This window comes from Austrofundulus limnaeus, unplaced genomic scaffold (assembly GCF_001266775.1).
Source record: "Austrofundulus limnaeus strain Quisiro unplaced genomic scaffold, Austrofundulus_limnaeus-1.0 Scaffold1898, whole genome shotgun sequence".
Classification (NCBI taxonomy): domain Eukaryota; kingdom Metazoa; phylum Chordata; class Actinopteri; order Cyprinodontiformes; family Rivulidae; genus Austrofundulus; species Austrofundulus limnaeus.
In genome coordinates this window covers 18,055-34,136 of record NW_013954300.1, presented here as the reverse complement: position 1 = coordinate 34,136, position 16,082 = coordinate 18,055, and the positions used below count along the sequence as shown (strand labels likewise).

The window sequence follows — 16,082 nt, the reverse complement described above, 5'->3', positions numbered from 1 at the left end:
ATATATATTACTGTGAAAGTTTGAAGGAACCACGTTTAAAGAAAATGTAGGTTACATTTGTGGAATATCTCTGTGTAAAAACAATCCAAAGGTCACTTTAAATCAATCTAAAATGATAAGTTGTACTAACTTGTGCTGAAACATCTAAAAAAAAAAACCTAAACATTTATTTTGTTTAGTAAAATCTGTGGCGGCAACAATACTTTACATGCAGTGTGTTTTAACAAGTCATGTACTGTAGTATATGTCATAAAAAAGGGTTGAGGGAAACTTTTCATAAAATCAAAGCAAACAGTTAGGGATAAAAAATCAGCAGGCTGTTATTTGACCTTTTTTTAGGGGACATGTCTGCATCTGAAAATGTTGGTCTTAGTCTTAGACTGTCACCTTTTGCAGCGGTGAAACAAAGTTTGTGTAAAAAAATGCATTAGATAAACTCTCAGTGAGATAAGAACTATATAAACAGAGTAGAGAACACAGTGACAAGCACCTCAGAGCAACACAAATCCTCGTCTGGTGCTTCTTATCGTTTGATCCCAAAACTAACTTTTAATTCAGCATTTTTTTTTTAAATGAAACTGTAAGAGCATCTAATTTCTTCCTGTTATTGTCRGTGGTATTTTGGTAGTTCCTGTTTAGGCCTCGTATGACAGCATGTGTTAATCAGAGACTTTGGTCTCTCAAATCCCACATTACTCACAAGACAAGCATGAACTTCACCACACAAGTTTGTGTCACGGTCTGGACAGGAAGCTGAATGAGAATGGAACCAATTTGAAGATTTATAGGAGCGAGACGTGACCCTCAAAAGGACAAATAACGTCCGGGTTTCTCTGTGCAGTGGAAAATGCTGTTAATTTGCGAGAGAGAATCAGTCCTTTATTTCAAATAACAAACAACTACTAATAACTGAGGAATAATTTGTAAAAAAAAAAAAACAGTAAAGAACAGAAGAATCATAATCCTTTTTATCACAAGTTGGAATGCTCTTCTTATATTTGTGAACACATGGGGACCCCTGCTGGTGGCATCGTGATGAGGCTGTGGTTMTTTTACACATTTACACAATAATACTGATACTAAGTTGCTTCGGAAAGAGGATGAAGAGTGAACTTTAATATAAGGTGTTCAATACAACATAGCAAGTTGCCTTGTAAATGGTTACTATTTAAGCATCTTTTAATATCTAACACACAATTCAAGTAATTTCCGTTTATTTACTCTATACAGCATCATGTCACAACAAAAGTTGTCTCACTACACAARAACAAACAAAATATATACATATTAAGGAAATCAACAGATTGTGCTACTTCACCACAGTCTCCCATCCTGAGCAGCACATTGGTGACAGTGGAAAAGAAAAACTCCCTTTTAACATGAAGAGACCTCCAGCATGAACCAGGCTCAGGACAACTGTCTTGCCTGGGTCTGAGAGGACAAGAAAGAGACACAGAAACACAAAAGGACTGGTCCAGGTGTAAAAGAGACAAAGAAAAACAACTTATTGATAGAAATTACAATAAACATGTAGAGAAGAGAGAAAGACAGCAGCAGAGTGAGGAAATGTGGTCAGTTTGTGCTCCAGCAGTCTAAGTCTATAGCAGCAGAAAAGAAAAATAATTCAGGAAACCTAAGTCTAACTATAAGATTTATCAAAAAGAAAAGTCTTCAGTCTAATCTTATAAGCAGACAGTCAGCCTCACGGACAGAAACTGAAAGTTGGTTCCACAAGAGAGGAGCTTGATAACTGAAAGCTCTGCCTCCCATTCTACTTTTAGAAACTCCAGGAACCACAAGTAAACCTGCAGTCTGAGAGTGAAGTGCTCTGTTAGGAAAGTATGGAACAATAAGATCTTTGATATAAGATAGAGCTTGGTTGTTGAGAGCTTTGTATGTTAGGAGTAATATTTTAAATTCAGAATTTGACAGGGAGCCAGTGGAGAGAAGCTAAAACTGGAGAAATATGATCTCTCCTTCCAACTCTCATTAATGAAAAAATAATGAAATACAATAATTAATCAGTAATTTTCTTACTTTAAACTTGATTCCAGTTTAAACAGTTATGCTGTGAAGTAACACCCTAAAAAGGATTGACGAGATGTACCTACTGTTGAACACTGTAGACCAGTGGTTCCCAAACTTTTTATCTTCTGACCCACAAAATATCCATAGCAAAAACTTGTGACCCCAAATATTACTGGTCTGAGTACACAAGCTTCGTTAATAACCCTAAAAACACAGGCTTTTTGACAATCTACACAGCTTGTACACAAATAAACTGGCAATATTTATCTTTACTTATTTTGTGTTTTTATAATAATTATAGGGAAAATGTTACATCAGCAATTATTTTATTACCCTTTAAATTGATTTCTGGAGATTATCCAAGGTGCTTCATGACCCATAATTGGGTCCCAAGTCCAACTTTGGGAACCAAAGTGCAGTGGTTCCCAAACTTTTCAGCCTTTGACCCACAAAATAACAGTATCAGAGACCTGTGCCCCCAGCTATGTTTGGATGATAAATATTTGTATCAGATCAACTAAACATGGGCGTAGTAACAATTTATCCATTTTAAATACACTAACCTCACTCCTTTGTAACAACTAGGGCAAAAATGTAATTAATTCAGAAAATCTTTTCAGGACCCCACCTTGATGTTTCGGGACCCCACTTTGGGTCCTGACCCCAACTTTGGGAAACACTGCTGTAGACTAGTCGCTGTGCCAGCCTTTTGCTCCATTACCAGTCTGTTTATATGGAAACTAAATTTGTTTGATTTGCAATGATATTTGATAAAAACGAACTTAAACAGTGCAAGGCTGTTGAGGGCTTTGGAAATTCTTTGTTTCCAATCCTGATGTCTATTATCTTGTTTGTCACCACAGTGAGTGAACTTGAACAAAAGATTTGGTCAACCTGGACTCAAACCTGCAGCCTCAGGATCAAGAGACCGCYGAGCAGACTTGTGTTCCAACAACTCCAGATCCAGCCCTAAATCCACAACACATCTTCTTTTCTGCAGGAGTAAAGGAAACCTGGCAAAACTTCCCCAACCTTCAGTGGCCAAAAAGAACTAAATGTCACAGATGTAAACAACATAAAATATTATCTGTGGACCTTTTGTTTGGAGAGTTCTCTTGATAATCAAAACAATGTGAGCTGCGAAGGCAGAGCAGCTTGAGAGGATCCCTGCAGAAGAGACAGAAAGCAGGGCTGATGGTAGCGGGGAGAGGAATGTGAGGGGCTGGGTCACTCTGGTGCAGCTCAGCACTGAATTACAGCCACAGCTGGACTAAACATCTGCTGGACTCAGACTCTACTGGTTAGGTCATGGATTAGAAAAACACACACACAGAAAAAAAACAAAACAAAGAAAAAAACTGATATCACTTTAAAATTCAAGTAATGAAGGAAGCAGATGAAGCACAAAACTGCCAAGCAAACGATTTTTAAAAAAATACCAGTTCAGCACAGTGTGCTTCGGAAGGAACCCTAAAGTTTCTTTGGAAAATTCCTCTAATAGTTCCTCACATTTGGCTCAATGGCAGCAGTTAAATCAGACTTTGAATTAGTCAGGAAGCATTATTAACCACACCAAAGTAACTCAACGATTGGACTTTGATTTAACAAAGTGATTTAAAGTGATACAGTCAAATTTAATCTTTAATCCAGAGATAGGCAACTGATGGCTCACAGGCCGTATGTGACTCGCAGGTGACTTCCGTCCGGCCCGGCAATGATGCTCCCCCAAAATGGCTGTCTGTCATGAAGGATTTTATTATTAGTTGCCACTAAACACTGCACAAAGCTAAATCCAAAACTTCACCAAAACAACCACCACGCAGGAATCTGCACTGCTGCTGCTTTTCAGCTCACTAAAGGATTTATTTTTGTTGGCTTCCAACATATTGTATTCATATTAAATAATAGTACAACTGTTATACCTGCATTTGAGCATGAAATATTATAAGTTACTGCACTGTACATTGTATGTTAATTTAAGAAACATATTGTATGTACGTATGAAAAATATATATACACAAACTTTTTTTTAAAGTAGCAGTTTTATTACAGTAGAGTAAATTTGCAGCACTATGTGGACCTCTGGTAGTGTAAACAAAAAAATGTGCCCCTTCCATCTTTGAAGTTGCCCATTCCTGCTCTAATCTAATCTAGTTGATACTTAAGACTTTCAGCAAAATGTCACAAATTTATTTTTGTTGCCTTTTGTTTTGACATGTTTACTGTATGTTGTTGTTTCTTGGAGTTTTAGCCTTGTTGCTCAATTTAGCACTTGTCACCACAAAGAATGGGGGAAAAAAAGTCAAGTTCATCATGCCAATTTATTCACAGACAGAAGGTTTTGGGTTTAAGCCCCAGGTCGGGTCTGGAGACTTTCTGTGTTGAGTCTGTGTGGGTTTCTTCCCACACTCTAAAAACATGCATGTTTAGGATGCCTACAGGCCCGAGTCGACCTTTTAAAAAAAAATGAAACCTGTAGACTCAGTGGGATTTGCCTAGCTGAATAAAAGGTTAAATGTTATTGAATTTAAAGTTGCATCAACAAAAAGACTCCACTCATAATGTATCTGAAAAAAGTGAATCTTTATTTAAAAAAAAAAAAGTGTTCCCAAAAAGACACGACACTATTGACATATTGCACAACAAAACAAACACTTGAATACTGACAACAATCACAGACTTTATGGCCTCTTGCTTTTTTTTCCCCTCCTCCTGTTGACCAAATTTGACCAAAGTGTTGGAGAAGTGTTGACAACATAATTGACATAAACTCTCTCTCGCTCAATCCTTTTCTGCTTTAACTTCCTCTACGGCCTCGTCTTTCTTCTCGCCGGCCACAGCTTGGTTTTTTTCCACATTTTCAGCAGCGTCTGCGTTGGACTTTGGTTTTTCTTCGCTCTTCTTGGGTTCAGGGAGGAGGATGACTTTCCCAATGTTTTGGCGCTCRTGCATGCGCTTCATGGCTTCAGCCACCTGAGGACAGACGAAAAGAGGGGATCAAAAGATTTTATTGGGGGGTTTTCGTAAAAACGGCACAAATCAAGCTTTTAAAGATGTAAAAACATAAAGACTGCTTAAGATTAAAAGCCAGCTGCTAAATTACACAAAAAAGTTCTTTATCAAACTAGCTCAGCTAATGGTTGCTTAGACAAAAATGGAGCAACATTTGTGATAATTTCAATAAATTTTTCATGAGCACTTTTTTCGTTCAAGGCTTTTTTTGCAAAAGAATTTTTGAGGGGAAAAATAGGTTAAATTGGAAAACAGTGAACAAGAAGAAAAAAACACTGGTTTGCAATCTTGACAAACTAAAACCTTTTAAACCCAAATCAATCCCATCAGTTTGATTACATAACTACTTTWACTTCCACTTTAACATTTAAACATTGCATTTTCCACTAGAAAAATAGATTTAGTTACCTTTAGATGTATGTATAAAGTGACAATGTCATTAAAGATAGTCTAAAAATGTGATGTTATTGACATTAAATCTTAATATGGCAATAATTTCCTACAATCTGAACATGCTGCCTCTAATGTTTTACTGCCTACTTTCTGCTTGATAAAGTCCTGTCTAAATGTTATACCCAGTAAAGTAAACWCAGATGAGCAGTTATTCCCATTTGTAATGATGCCACTGAAACTATTTAGCCCGTCACCCAGCCACAGACATTGGCTGCCAATTTATCTGATGGAGTCGGGGGTGAGGTAAGACGTTCCCTCGTCTACAGTCTCGCATCACCTCCGGCCTCACGGCTCGTCACACATTCTGCTGCTAGAATTCACGCAAACGAGGCTAACCTCCTCGAAGTGATAGCAGGAGTCGATGCGCGGCTTGATCTTCCCCTGCCTGTAGAGCTCCAGCAGCTTCAAAACAGTCCTGTCAAAGAGCTCCTCGTCGGTGATGTAGCCTAGGTGGAAGCCGGAGATGGCCTTGTTGCTCTGCATCAGTTTCAGGGTGTTGAGAGAAAGCTGGTGGTACCAGGTCTTCGCCATGGCCAGCAGGTTCTTCTTCTGACCCGTGACACAGTTGGCTGCACCTGAAGGGGCGCGGACAAAAATGAGGTAAATTTAACTAAAGAAATTGCATTTCCTGCGAAAATACTAATGTGAAGACTTCTTGCTGAAATCTTAAGCTGAACGCTGCTGAAATTGAGCTGAAAATATTTAACAGCGGAAGTAATAATGTGAGTTCAAATTTGAAATGTTGAAAGAAGCAAAAAAAAAAAGCCTAACTTTGCAGAAAAACCGTAAAATGGAGCAAAAATACAGTTGAAAAAGCAGAAAAGAGCTGAAAGCTAAAATAGCTGAATATAACAGAAAACATTTGTAAGAAGCATAAATAGCACAAATTTGCAGAAAAAAGCACAAACAGTAGAAAAAGAAGCAGATTTATAATTAAAATAGCAAAGAAGCTCAAATTAGCATAAAATAAGCTAAACGTAGCAGTCACGTGTTGTAACTAGCACCCAAATAGTAACAGTGTTGTAAAAAATTTAAAAATAGCAGAAAAAAATGCGTAAGAGTTCAACATAGTGACAGTTTATAGTTAAACAGCTAAAACAGCCTAAGTTTTTTGTGAAACAGCTAAAATGTAGCTGGAAATTCTTTAATTAGCATAAGGAAGCATAAGTAGCACAAGTTTGCTGAACTTAGCAGAAAAAAATCATATAAATATAATAAAAGTGACAATTTGTAATAAAACAGTTAAAAAGTAGCTGAAAATTTAGAAGAATAGAATAGAATAGAAATAGCCTTTATTGTACCACCAAGAGGAAATTCGGGTGTCACAGCAGCATCAGTACAGAGGTTCACAAACTATATTCACTTTACAAACTACAGACAGTACACAAAAAATGGAAATTAACACTGGTTAGCAATGATACAACTATTAATAAAAAATAATATAAAGAATTGKGCAAAAATAAAAAGCTATATTTTGTTTTAGAGTAGTGCTGGGCGGTATACCGTTTTGTACCGAATACCGGTTTTTATTTTTGTTATGATATGAATTTTTTGAATACCGGACATTCCGGTTTAAATAGCGGAACGTTTCGTCGCGGCCGCCAGTGAACGGTTGTTTCCCGGGGGACATTTTTCCTTGCTGCACTGCTATGTGTGTTAGCATGCTAATGTTTGTAGCAGCTAGTTGCAGCCGCGGGTGGCAACTCCGCTGCTTATATTGACTGACGTTTAAAAAAACATCCCGTTTTCGCCGTCACTGAATGTAGTAAACACCTCTTCAGTGACATGCACAGTTAGATTTAACGCGGTTAGTTAATATGGAGACGTTATGCTGATGGAGACTTAACGTGGTTCTATTGTGAAAAACCTGCAGGAAGTAGTTCATAGTGGAGTTGGAATTGACTGGTGTGCAAGATGAGTCGTGCTGATAAGCTTTAATAAATAACATAAAACAATAAACCCGATCATAATCTTTTCTTAACCCTCCTCCTTCACGACTGGACCAAAATACATGACTACTGTCTCCAACCACCAGTCAGAGAAGAACAGACACAGAGGAGGGAAACAGCGACACAGACAGAGGTACAGTAAAAGAAAAAAAGTCAATAAGCAGGGTTTGTACATTTTATTATCAGCTGAGCTGTGATGAAAAGAAAAATACCATCAAATAACATGAAACCGGTGAAAATGTTGAAAATACCGTGATATAAAATTTTGATCATATCGCCCAGCCCTATTTTAGAGACAGCAGACTGTCTAATCTGACATTAGCAATCAGAATGCCTTATGCTAAAGTTATTATCATAAGGAAGGATGAGGAGCACAAGGTTGTAGAACTTAGCAGAAAAAAGTTATAATAGCTACAAAACTTGTGTATTTAGCTTAAAAAAGCTAACTTTAGCTAATAACAGCTCAAAGATAGCTAAATTTGCAGCAAATAGCTGAAAATAGCAGAAGGCACCTGTAAGAAGAAGAATGAGCACAAATTAGCAGAAAAAAACACAACAAAAATAAAAAAAGAGAAGAATAGCAGAAAGAAGATGAATTTCAGCTGAAATAGCAGAAAAAAAATTAGCAGAAGAAAGTTAAACAGAGCAGAACCAGAACAAAATGTGTAAGGTTCTGTAAACATTTAGAAACATTTTAAAGAATTTTAAGGATGTTTAAAACATCATTCATTTTCAATGGCAAAAAAGTGGTTAAAAAAGTGAAATAGCTAAAAAGTAAAAATAGCTGAAATAATAATAATAATAATAATAATAATAATAATAATAATAATAGCAGGATTGTCATAAATGAGCTGAACGTTTTGATATATGAATTGCTGAAATAGCACAAAAAGTGTGGAACGAGCTAGATGCTGAAAAACGTATGGAAGAAAAAATGATCTCAATAGTGTGAATGCTGTGAAGCATTCACACTATAATTTAAATGAGGTCAAGCTAAAACGCAAATGTACAAAATCTGAGAGATACAGGTTTTAATTAAGATTTCCAAAAGTTGTTTCTTACCAAAGGCTATTAGCATCCCCAAAGGTTTTAGCAAACTAAAGCCTTTTTGGGTGTCAGAACCACCAAGCGGGTCCAGGACGATATCAACGCCTGCAGAGAGTAAAAACACAAAAAKGCAAGAATAAATACCAGGAAGTGGAGGTTTTTAACTAAAACAGTATTTTTGTCATTACCATTTGGGCTGATTTTGCGTATTTCGGTCACGTAGTCTTTGGTCCGRTAGTCGATGGGGTGAGTTACCCCACCTTGGCTGATGGTCTCGTGTTTGGAAGCCGAGGCGGTGCCGAAGACGGTCACATCCTGCACGGTCTGACACAGCTGGGTCGCAGCAATGCCCACGCCACCTACAGATGTGCAGCAGAGCCCAACAGCATGTGTTCTGTTCTGCTCTTCAACCTCTGTGTGGTCTGAAAATATCTGCAGTTTGATCATGAAACCAGCTAAGGGTTACCAGGTGAGCCTGGTTTACTGAGCGTCTAATCTAGAACAGGGTTGATGTTCTGTCTTATTGGTGTCTAACAGCAGTTTTGTTGGCACGTTTTCACCATAACATGAGTCAAGTATATGAAGCTTTATTTACTCCTGTTTAGCCATTGTCTCATTTTACTAAAAAGAACATCCAGGTGTGCCCAAGCTGACAAGCATCGACCCACTCAGATCCGACGAGTGGCTTTTGAGGGGGCGGTGATGAAGGTYAATAGACTTGAGTACAGAGGCTGTGATTCTGACAAAAACTGACTGATGTACTGATGGACTCTGAGGGGTTTATTTCAACCGTAATAAAAATCTCATGTTATATTCACTAAATGTGACAACATAACAAATGCAAATGAGTTCTGTGTGGTTATATAAAAGCTTTCTCGACAATCCRCTGTTAGCACGTTGCTAACATTCAGATGAACCGTGGGCCCTTTCTACGCTATCCTGGATTTTTACATTTTTCTGTTTAATATCTTTGTCTATTCCAACAAACGTGCTGTTATACCCACGTTGTGCCACTAGGTGGGGAGAGAGTCCACATTAACTGCATATCAAAACACAGAGGGAGAACATTTTTAGCTTGGCAAAACATTATCCCAAAACTCATTCATTTTTGATACCATTTAGTTTTTTTTTCTCCAATAAAGGGTAATTTTGCCCAAAACGAGCACACTTCATGTAACTGTGTGCAATTTGCAAATGCTAAGAAGTTACCGATAAATATGTGTTCGACTATTTTCATCCAGCAGTGATTATTAGTAGGGGTTTGATTTGAACTAGCAGACATCAGTAACCTTTTGGTGAAAAATAAATAAATAAATAAATAAATATTGCTTGTTTGAAATGTCAAGTGCTACCAAGCTTTGATAAAGATCCAGTTTGACATTTCATGAATAAAACGTCATGAGACCAAATACACACTGGAAGCGGACAGCTGACCCGTGTGTTCTGCCTGATCTTTTTTTTTTCCACTAGAGAAAAGCAGCTGAATTCAGGACTGATGCGTGTTATGAATTCATCAGTGTGACACGTTTTCACTACGTATATTTATATGTTCAGGCCGTTTCTCACCCGCAGCCATGTGAATGAGGACACTTTTCCCCGGCCGGAGGTTGGCCATCTCAAACAGCATCATGTAAGCCGTCATGTAGTTCACAGGGAGAGCGGCGGCTTCCTCGAAACTCATTTCTTCAGGCATGAGGTAGGTGCGCTTGGCGGGTACGACGACCAGCTCCTGCCACATCTCGCAGCGGTTCATCGCGATCACACGATCTCCCACCTGAGAGCAAAACAGGAGGTTACTGTGATAAATGGACGGTAGTCAAACTGAAATAATGAATAATAATAATAATAATAATAATAATGTGTTTGATCTTTTGACTCAGTATATTTTTTCTTTTAAATCCTGAAAAATGTTATTTTCAAACTGAGATGCAGCAAGTCTTTTAAGAAGATGGTCATCACTGCATAAAAATATGAGAAATAAKTAGTTATTGCTGCTATTATCAATGTTCTTGTTTTGTTTAAAGATGCTGTCAATTACTACTGTATCATGGTTTACTGATGTTGAAAATATGTTAACGTGTTAAAAATTATGGATGCTTGCTCTTAATGGCATGCAAAATTAATGCTTTGCAAAAGTTATAGATATGCATATAGAAACTATTTAAAAAGAAATAATGTTATAACCAAGTGGATGATTCTATAGGTGTAAATGGGGTGGGTGTAAAAAAATGTGTTTATACTTCTACCCACTCCTTTGAATGTGTAAATATAATTCACTATTGTTCTTTTGTTTGGTTTTTGTTTGAAATTTATTTTCTTTTGCATATAATTTTGTTTATTTCTTTTTTACAGTACGTTCAATAAAGTCTGTCAACTCCTGATTTTATAGAAAAAAAACTGTTTTTAGTAAGCATAAATTTAAATCTATAAGCAGCTTTCTACAGAAAATAACCCTGCTACCTGTGATTATATTACATATTTTGGCCATAAAACTTGTTATTTATTAAATAAAGTGCCTATTTTTCTTTTGTTTGTTTAATAATCTAAAGAAAAAGCCGGAGTGGTTTCATTTTTCTCTCTAAGAAGAAACAAATCAAAGTCAGCTGTTTTTGTTTTAATCAGTCATGATGTTTAACATCTATCCTTTACAAAAATGCCTGAACAGTCAAGGACACAGGAAAAGAGTGATCTGATTATGAATGCTGCCCTGCCTTCCTCTTAAACAGCTTTAGGAGCTGGGCTGCCACGCCCACTTCCTGCCACACACAACCCATGGCATTAAACAGATCACACACACACACACATGCAAACAATGAATACACACTTGCACATAAACAGATCTTGTGTTGTCGCTCAAGGTGCACTTGTTTTAAAGTTCACCTCGGATGACCTCGTCCTCCGATCACATTTCTCAACACTTGTGACTTGTGACACTTGTGACACATTTAAACCGCTGCTGGACGATCCTAAAAATGCCTGATAGTCATTTTGAAAAAGGCTGAGCTCAGTTCCTGAAAGCCTGACTTGTTAGAAGTAACTACAGTTAACGGAGGACAGTGGAAACACATCTTGGCAGAAGTGACACTGTGAAGCATGTTGCTCAATTGTTTTGCCTTTTTTTTTTTTTTACACAAATATAACTAAATAAAACACTTCATTTTAATCTCAAAACGAGAAGCCCTTTAATGACAGAAATTGCATATATAATTTACTGCACATTTTACTTTGTGTTCTGGTTCTTCTTCTTCTTTTTATTGACTTCTTTACACTAGCACAGGGGCGGGCAATCCTGGTCYTCAAGGGCCACAGCCCTGCATCTTTTACTTGTTTCCCTGCTCCAACACACCTGATTCAGTCAGTGAATTACCTCTTCCAAGTTCTACAGAAGCCTGATCATCATCCATTAATTCAAACCAGGTGTGTTGGAGCAGAGGAACAAGTAAAACATGAAGCTGAGGCCCTTGAAGACCAGGATTGCCCACCCTTGTGCTAGTTTCAGCTTCATTTGGCTTCTATTTTGATGATTTTAGCTTTTTTTAGCTATGATTTTGACTTTTTCTGCTAATTTTGACCTTTTTCAGCTACTTTCTGCTGCTTTCAGCTGTTCTGTTTTCAGCTACTTTTTAGATAACTTRAGCTTTTTTCAGCTAAATTCACCTTTTTGTTCTAATTTCAGCTTCTTACTGCTGAACTTGGCCAACGTGTGCTCTTTCTTCATCTATTTCAGCTATTTTTTGTCTAATTTTACACTAATTTCAACTTTTTTTTTTAGGTACCGTATTCAGCAAAAATCTTTCAGCATTAGGCATTCACACCGCATTTTTGCAGGAAATGCAAATTTTCTAGTTAAAAATGAACTTGTTTTATGGGTACATTTGTTTCTTTTTCCAGAATGCAGAACAGTCAAAAAGACACTGCACTTTGCTAAAATAAAAATAAAGTGAACCATCAGCCTGTGCCCATATAGAAAAGAATAAAAACAAGATGTGCAAAGACTTTTTTTTAGAGCTAACAATATCTGCTCACAGAAACCCAACAAACCTCTGATGGTGCGTTCACACCAAACGYGATTTCAGCRTCAGGAGCATCAGGTTTACATACAAAGTCTAAGGTGGACGCGCTTAAATCAGCGTCGGGAAGTGCTGCGGCGCCTCAAGCGCGATTAGAGCAGCGCGATTTGAACGATTTGAACGATCTGAGCGTTCGACGCGCTGAGGCGCAAATCGCTGAAGTTAGAAAATCTGAAATTTTGCAGCTCGACGCGCCGCRTCAACCAATCAGAGAGACTCCACTGTGTGACGTAGAGACATATTTCCAGACGGGACAGTTTACTGAATGATGTCCACTAACCTGAAACAGATGGAGAGGARCTCTTTAGCTGAAATGAGTGCCTGCAGTCGGTGTCCTGACAGGAGATATCCGCACCAATGTGTGGCAGCGGCTCATCAGACTGGACTCGGGACAGAAATAGTCCTGAAAGCGAGCTGTGAGCCTCTCCCGCAGCTCCTGGGTGATGAAACTCAGAATGTCTCTGAATTATCTGGTGAATTAATTATGAATTAATTATCTGATGAGCGTGACATGCTCTTGCTCTCTGTAAATAAAGCAAAGCCACTTCCTCGTCCGACATTAAACAGAGCCCGACAGAGGAGGGAGGGGCAGGGAGGCTGTTGCCGTGCAGCGCTTCAAGAGCTGACCTGCGTCTGACCTCAAAGTGCACGAGCGTCCAACTTGAGCGTTGGATGCGATTTTGAAGCTGAAATCGCGTTTGGTGTGAACGCAGCATCAGCTCATTATTTCACAAAACTAATGGTCACAATGAAAGTCATTTTCACTGTTTATCTTTAAAAACGTACAATAAAACAGATCAATCTGGTATTTGACAAGAAATAAATTCTGAGGACTAAAGTCATTTCGAACTAGTGGCTTTGAAAGTGATTTTCTTGTTTGTGGTAATCCTCAAGTTCTCTTTTAGAAACCTCCAGAGGCTTTTTGACATGAATGAGTTTTAACGTTTCAAYGTGTCCTTTAAATAGTGAAACGTAACGTCGCTTTCATCATCCAGATGTGCTAATAAAAGGTGTGACGTGCAATTATAAGCTGGTGTGCAACCTATTTGGAAAGAAAAAAAAAACAAATGTGCTGAAAAATGTGAAATCTGAGAAGACGAGCAGTGGGAAAAAAAAGGGGGGATTCTCTGCACCACATCYAGTCTGTGTTCTGAGGCCACCACACCCTGCTGTCCTTATCTGGAGAGGCCGAGCTCCGTCTCTGAAACATTTTGGCATCATTTTAWATTATTGTCTGCAGCTCTGCGCTCTTGAACCGACGGCCCACCCAAAATTCTTACACTAAACAACTTGTGACAAGAGTCCACCCCGCCCCTTCCAGATTGTCATGTCTTTCAGAGTGGAAACGTTTTTTTTTTTTATTCGATGTCTCTGACTTTGACTTCACACAATGCTTTCTTCCGTGAGTGCTTTTTGCTGGTTTTACAGTGTGGTTTATAAAGCGAGACGTTTTGAAAAACACAGCAGCCTTTTAAAACATTCCTGCTCTTTGGAAAACTGAGGGGAAGCGCGGCCCGGGCCGGGCCGGGCCGGGGGGGACGACAGGAAAAGAGAGAGCGGTTGAGGGGGAGGGACATTCTTCACCGACATGAAGGGATAAGGAGCTGCTTCGATAAAATGTAAATACCACAAGTGGTAAAGATATTAAGRAGCTAAAATGGGAGTTTTACTGTGAAAGCAAACAAAAAAGGAAACTAAAGGCTAAAATTTTAAAGATTAGCTTTTAAAATTTGAACATAAAATTAGAATTATACTGCAGAAATATTTCTGCTCAAAGTGTGAAAACCTGCACAGGAAGTGCTACGGATAGCTGCTGCTGCTATTTATGCCTAAAAAAAACCCAGAGAATTTAATTTTCTATTTACAGGAATTTAAAGCAATAGAACTACATAAACTGTTATACTTTGATATCGACTCTGCTCAGACTAGCCATGASCTCATCAGTCTGGTCAGAATTAAACAGAGGTTATTTAACCCTCATCTACAGCAGGTAAGATATTAACTGGTCATATGATTTCCACAGAAACTCTGAAAGAAATTAATGATCTCCCCTGCTGAAGACCTGACATCACACGCAGAGCAATCAATGCATCTCTTGAGTCATTCTTTGAAAAACACTAAACCATAATTTAACGAATTGAAGCGTGTWGATAGGGTTTATAAAAAAAGTGCAACAAAATTCAATAATAAAACTTATTTTTAAATTTAGGTATGAATTTGAGTGAGGAAAAAAAAAGGTGATTTTATCATCTTAAAATAGAGATTGCATGAGTCCAACCCAACAGACTGGACGCYGTGTCCACAGCGAGACAAGGCTGTAAAACGGCCTTCTAGAGTTTTCACGGCCACCAAAGTTTCCCCCTTTAACACTCCGAAGGGCAGGTCAGCACAAGAAAACCCAACAGAAACATTTGATTTGTGCCGTATTGCTACGGGAGAGCTCTGCACTTATGGAAGTTTAAAAACGGTTTGGATGTTTAAACCGAGGCGTTCGTAAAAAGTTGCAGAAAAGTTTGTGAGCAGCAGTAAACWGCTGCCAAAGAGGAAGTGAAAGTTCATCTCATGAAGTGACACCTCAACAAGTACATTTTCAGCTGTTTTTTTTTCTTTTTCTGTTTGATGCAGCTGTCAAAAATGCTGACCTTAGACCAAATAACTCATATTTTATGGATGTGGAGTGAAGTCATCGAGATTTCCAGCTAAAAAAAAAGGTAAAAGCTCAAACTTTGCAATGACACTAAACATTATACGAAGAGATTTTCTGGTGCTAAAGCAGCCTCAAAGAAAAACAAAAAACAACTTTAAAGGAATTATTTCTGAATAAATGCACTTCGAGTTCTACTGTTTCCCTCCTGCAATTTGAATTAATTCGAGCATCTCATGAAACATTGTGGTGACAGTCACATTAGTGTGAGTCACTGAGGTTTTATCTTTGATAAGATGTTGTAAAAGTGTATTTAAGCAGTAATGGGTTCACCCAACAGAAACCAAAGCTGGCTGGTCTGTTAATAATGACTAAACAAGGTTAATGTTTTCTCCAGTCTGTGCAGACACTCTGCACCTTCTCATCAGACAAAAAGAGAATCAAATGTGGAACKTTTTTCTTTTATTATGTTCAGAAAAAAAAGGAGAAAGAAATGCTTCAGGCCATGTTAGGGAGGCAGTTTTGAGAGGAAAAGCAGGTATCAATGAAGGTCTTCTTGGTTTCTGATGTGATTTGATACAAACAGAGCATCTTATCAGGAATAATCTAATGCAGTGGTTCCCAAACTTTTTATCTTCTGACCCACAAAGTATCCATGGCAAAAACTTGTGACCCCAAACATTACTGGTCTGAGTACACGAACTTCATTAACAACCCCAAAAACACAGGTTTTTTGACAATCTAAACGGATTGTACACAAATATAAATACTTATTTATACTTATTTAGTGTTTTGGTAATAGTTATAGGGAAAATATTACACGAACAATTATTTTATTACCCTTTAAAGTGTAACTTACCTCAAAATTAACTTTTTTTA

General features: G+C 37.9%; 1 protein-coding gene across 1 annotated transcript in view; it reads right to left on the bottom strand.

Annotated features, from left to right (window-relative positions):
• Positions 1–4,592: 4,592 nt before the first annotated feature.
• LOC106536618 (synaptic vesicle membrane protein VAT-1 homolog) overlaps positions 4,593–16,082 on the bottom strand; it is a 14,042-nt gene continuing 2,552 nt past the window's right edge. The window contains exons 2-6 of the mRNA XM_014033928.1: positions 10,056–10,263; positions 8,678–8,848; positions 8,505–8,594; positions 5,830–6,068; positions 4,593–5,001 (exon numbers count right to left, since the gene is read on the bottom strand). Coding sequence (XP_013889382.1) covers positions 4,810–5,001; positions 5,830–6,068; positions 8,505–8,594; positions 8,678–8,848; positions 10,056–10,263 — 900 coding nt within the window. The 3' untranslated portion in view covers positions 4,593–4,809. The remainder of the gene's footprint in view (positions 5,002–5,829; positions 6,069–8,504; positions 8,595–8,677; positions 8,849–10,055; positions 10,264–16,082) is intronic.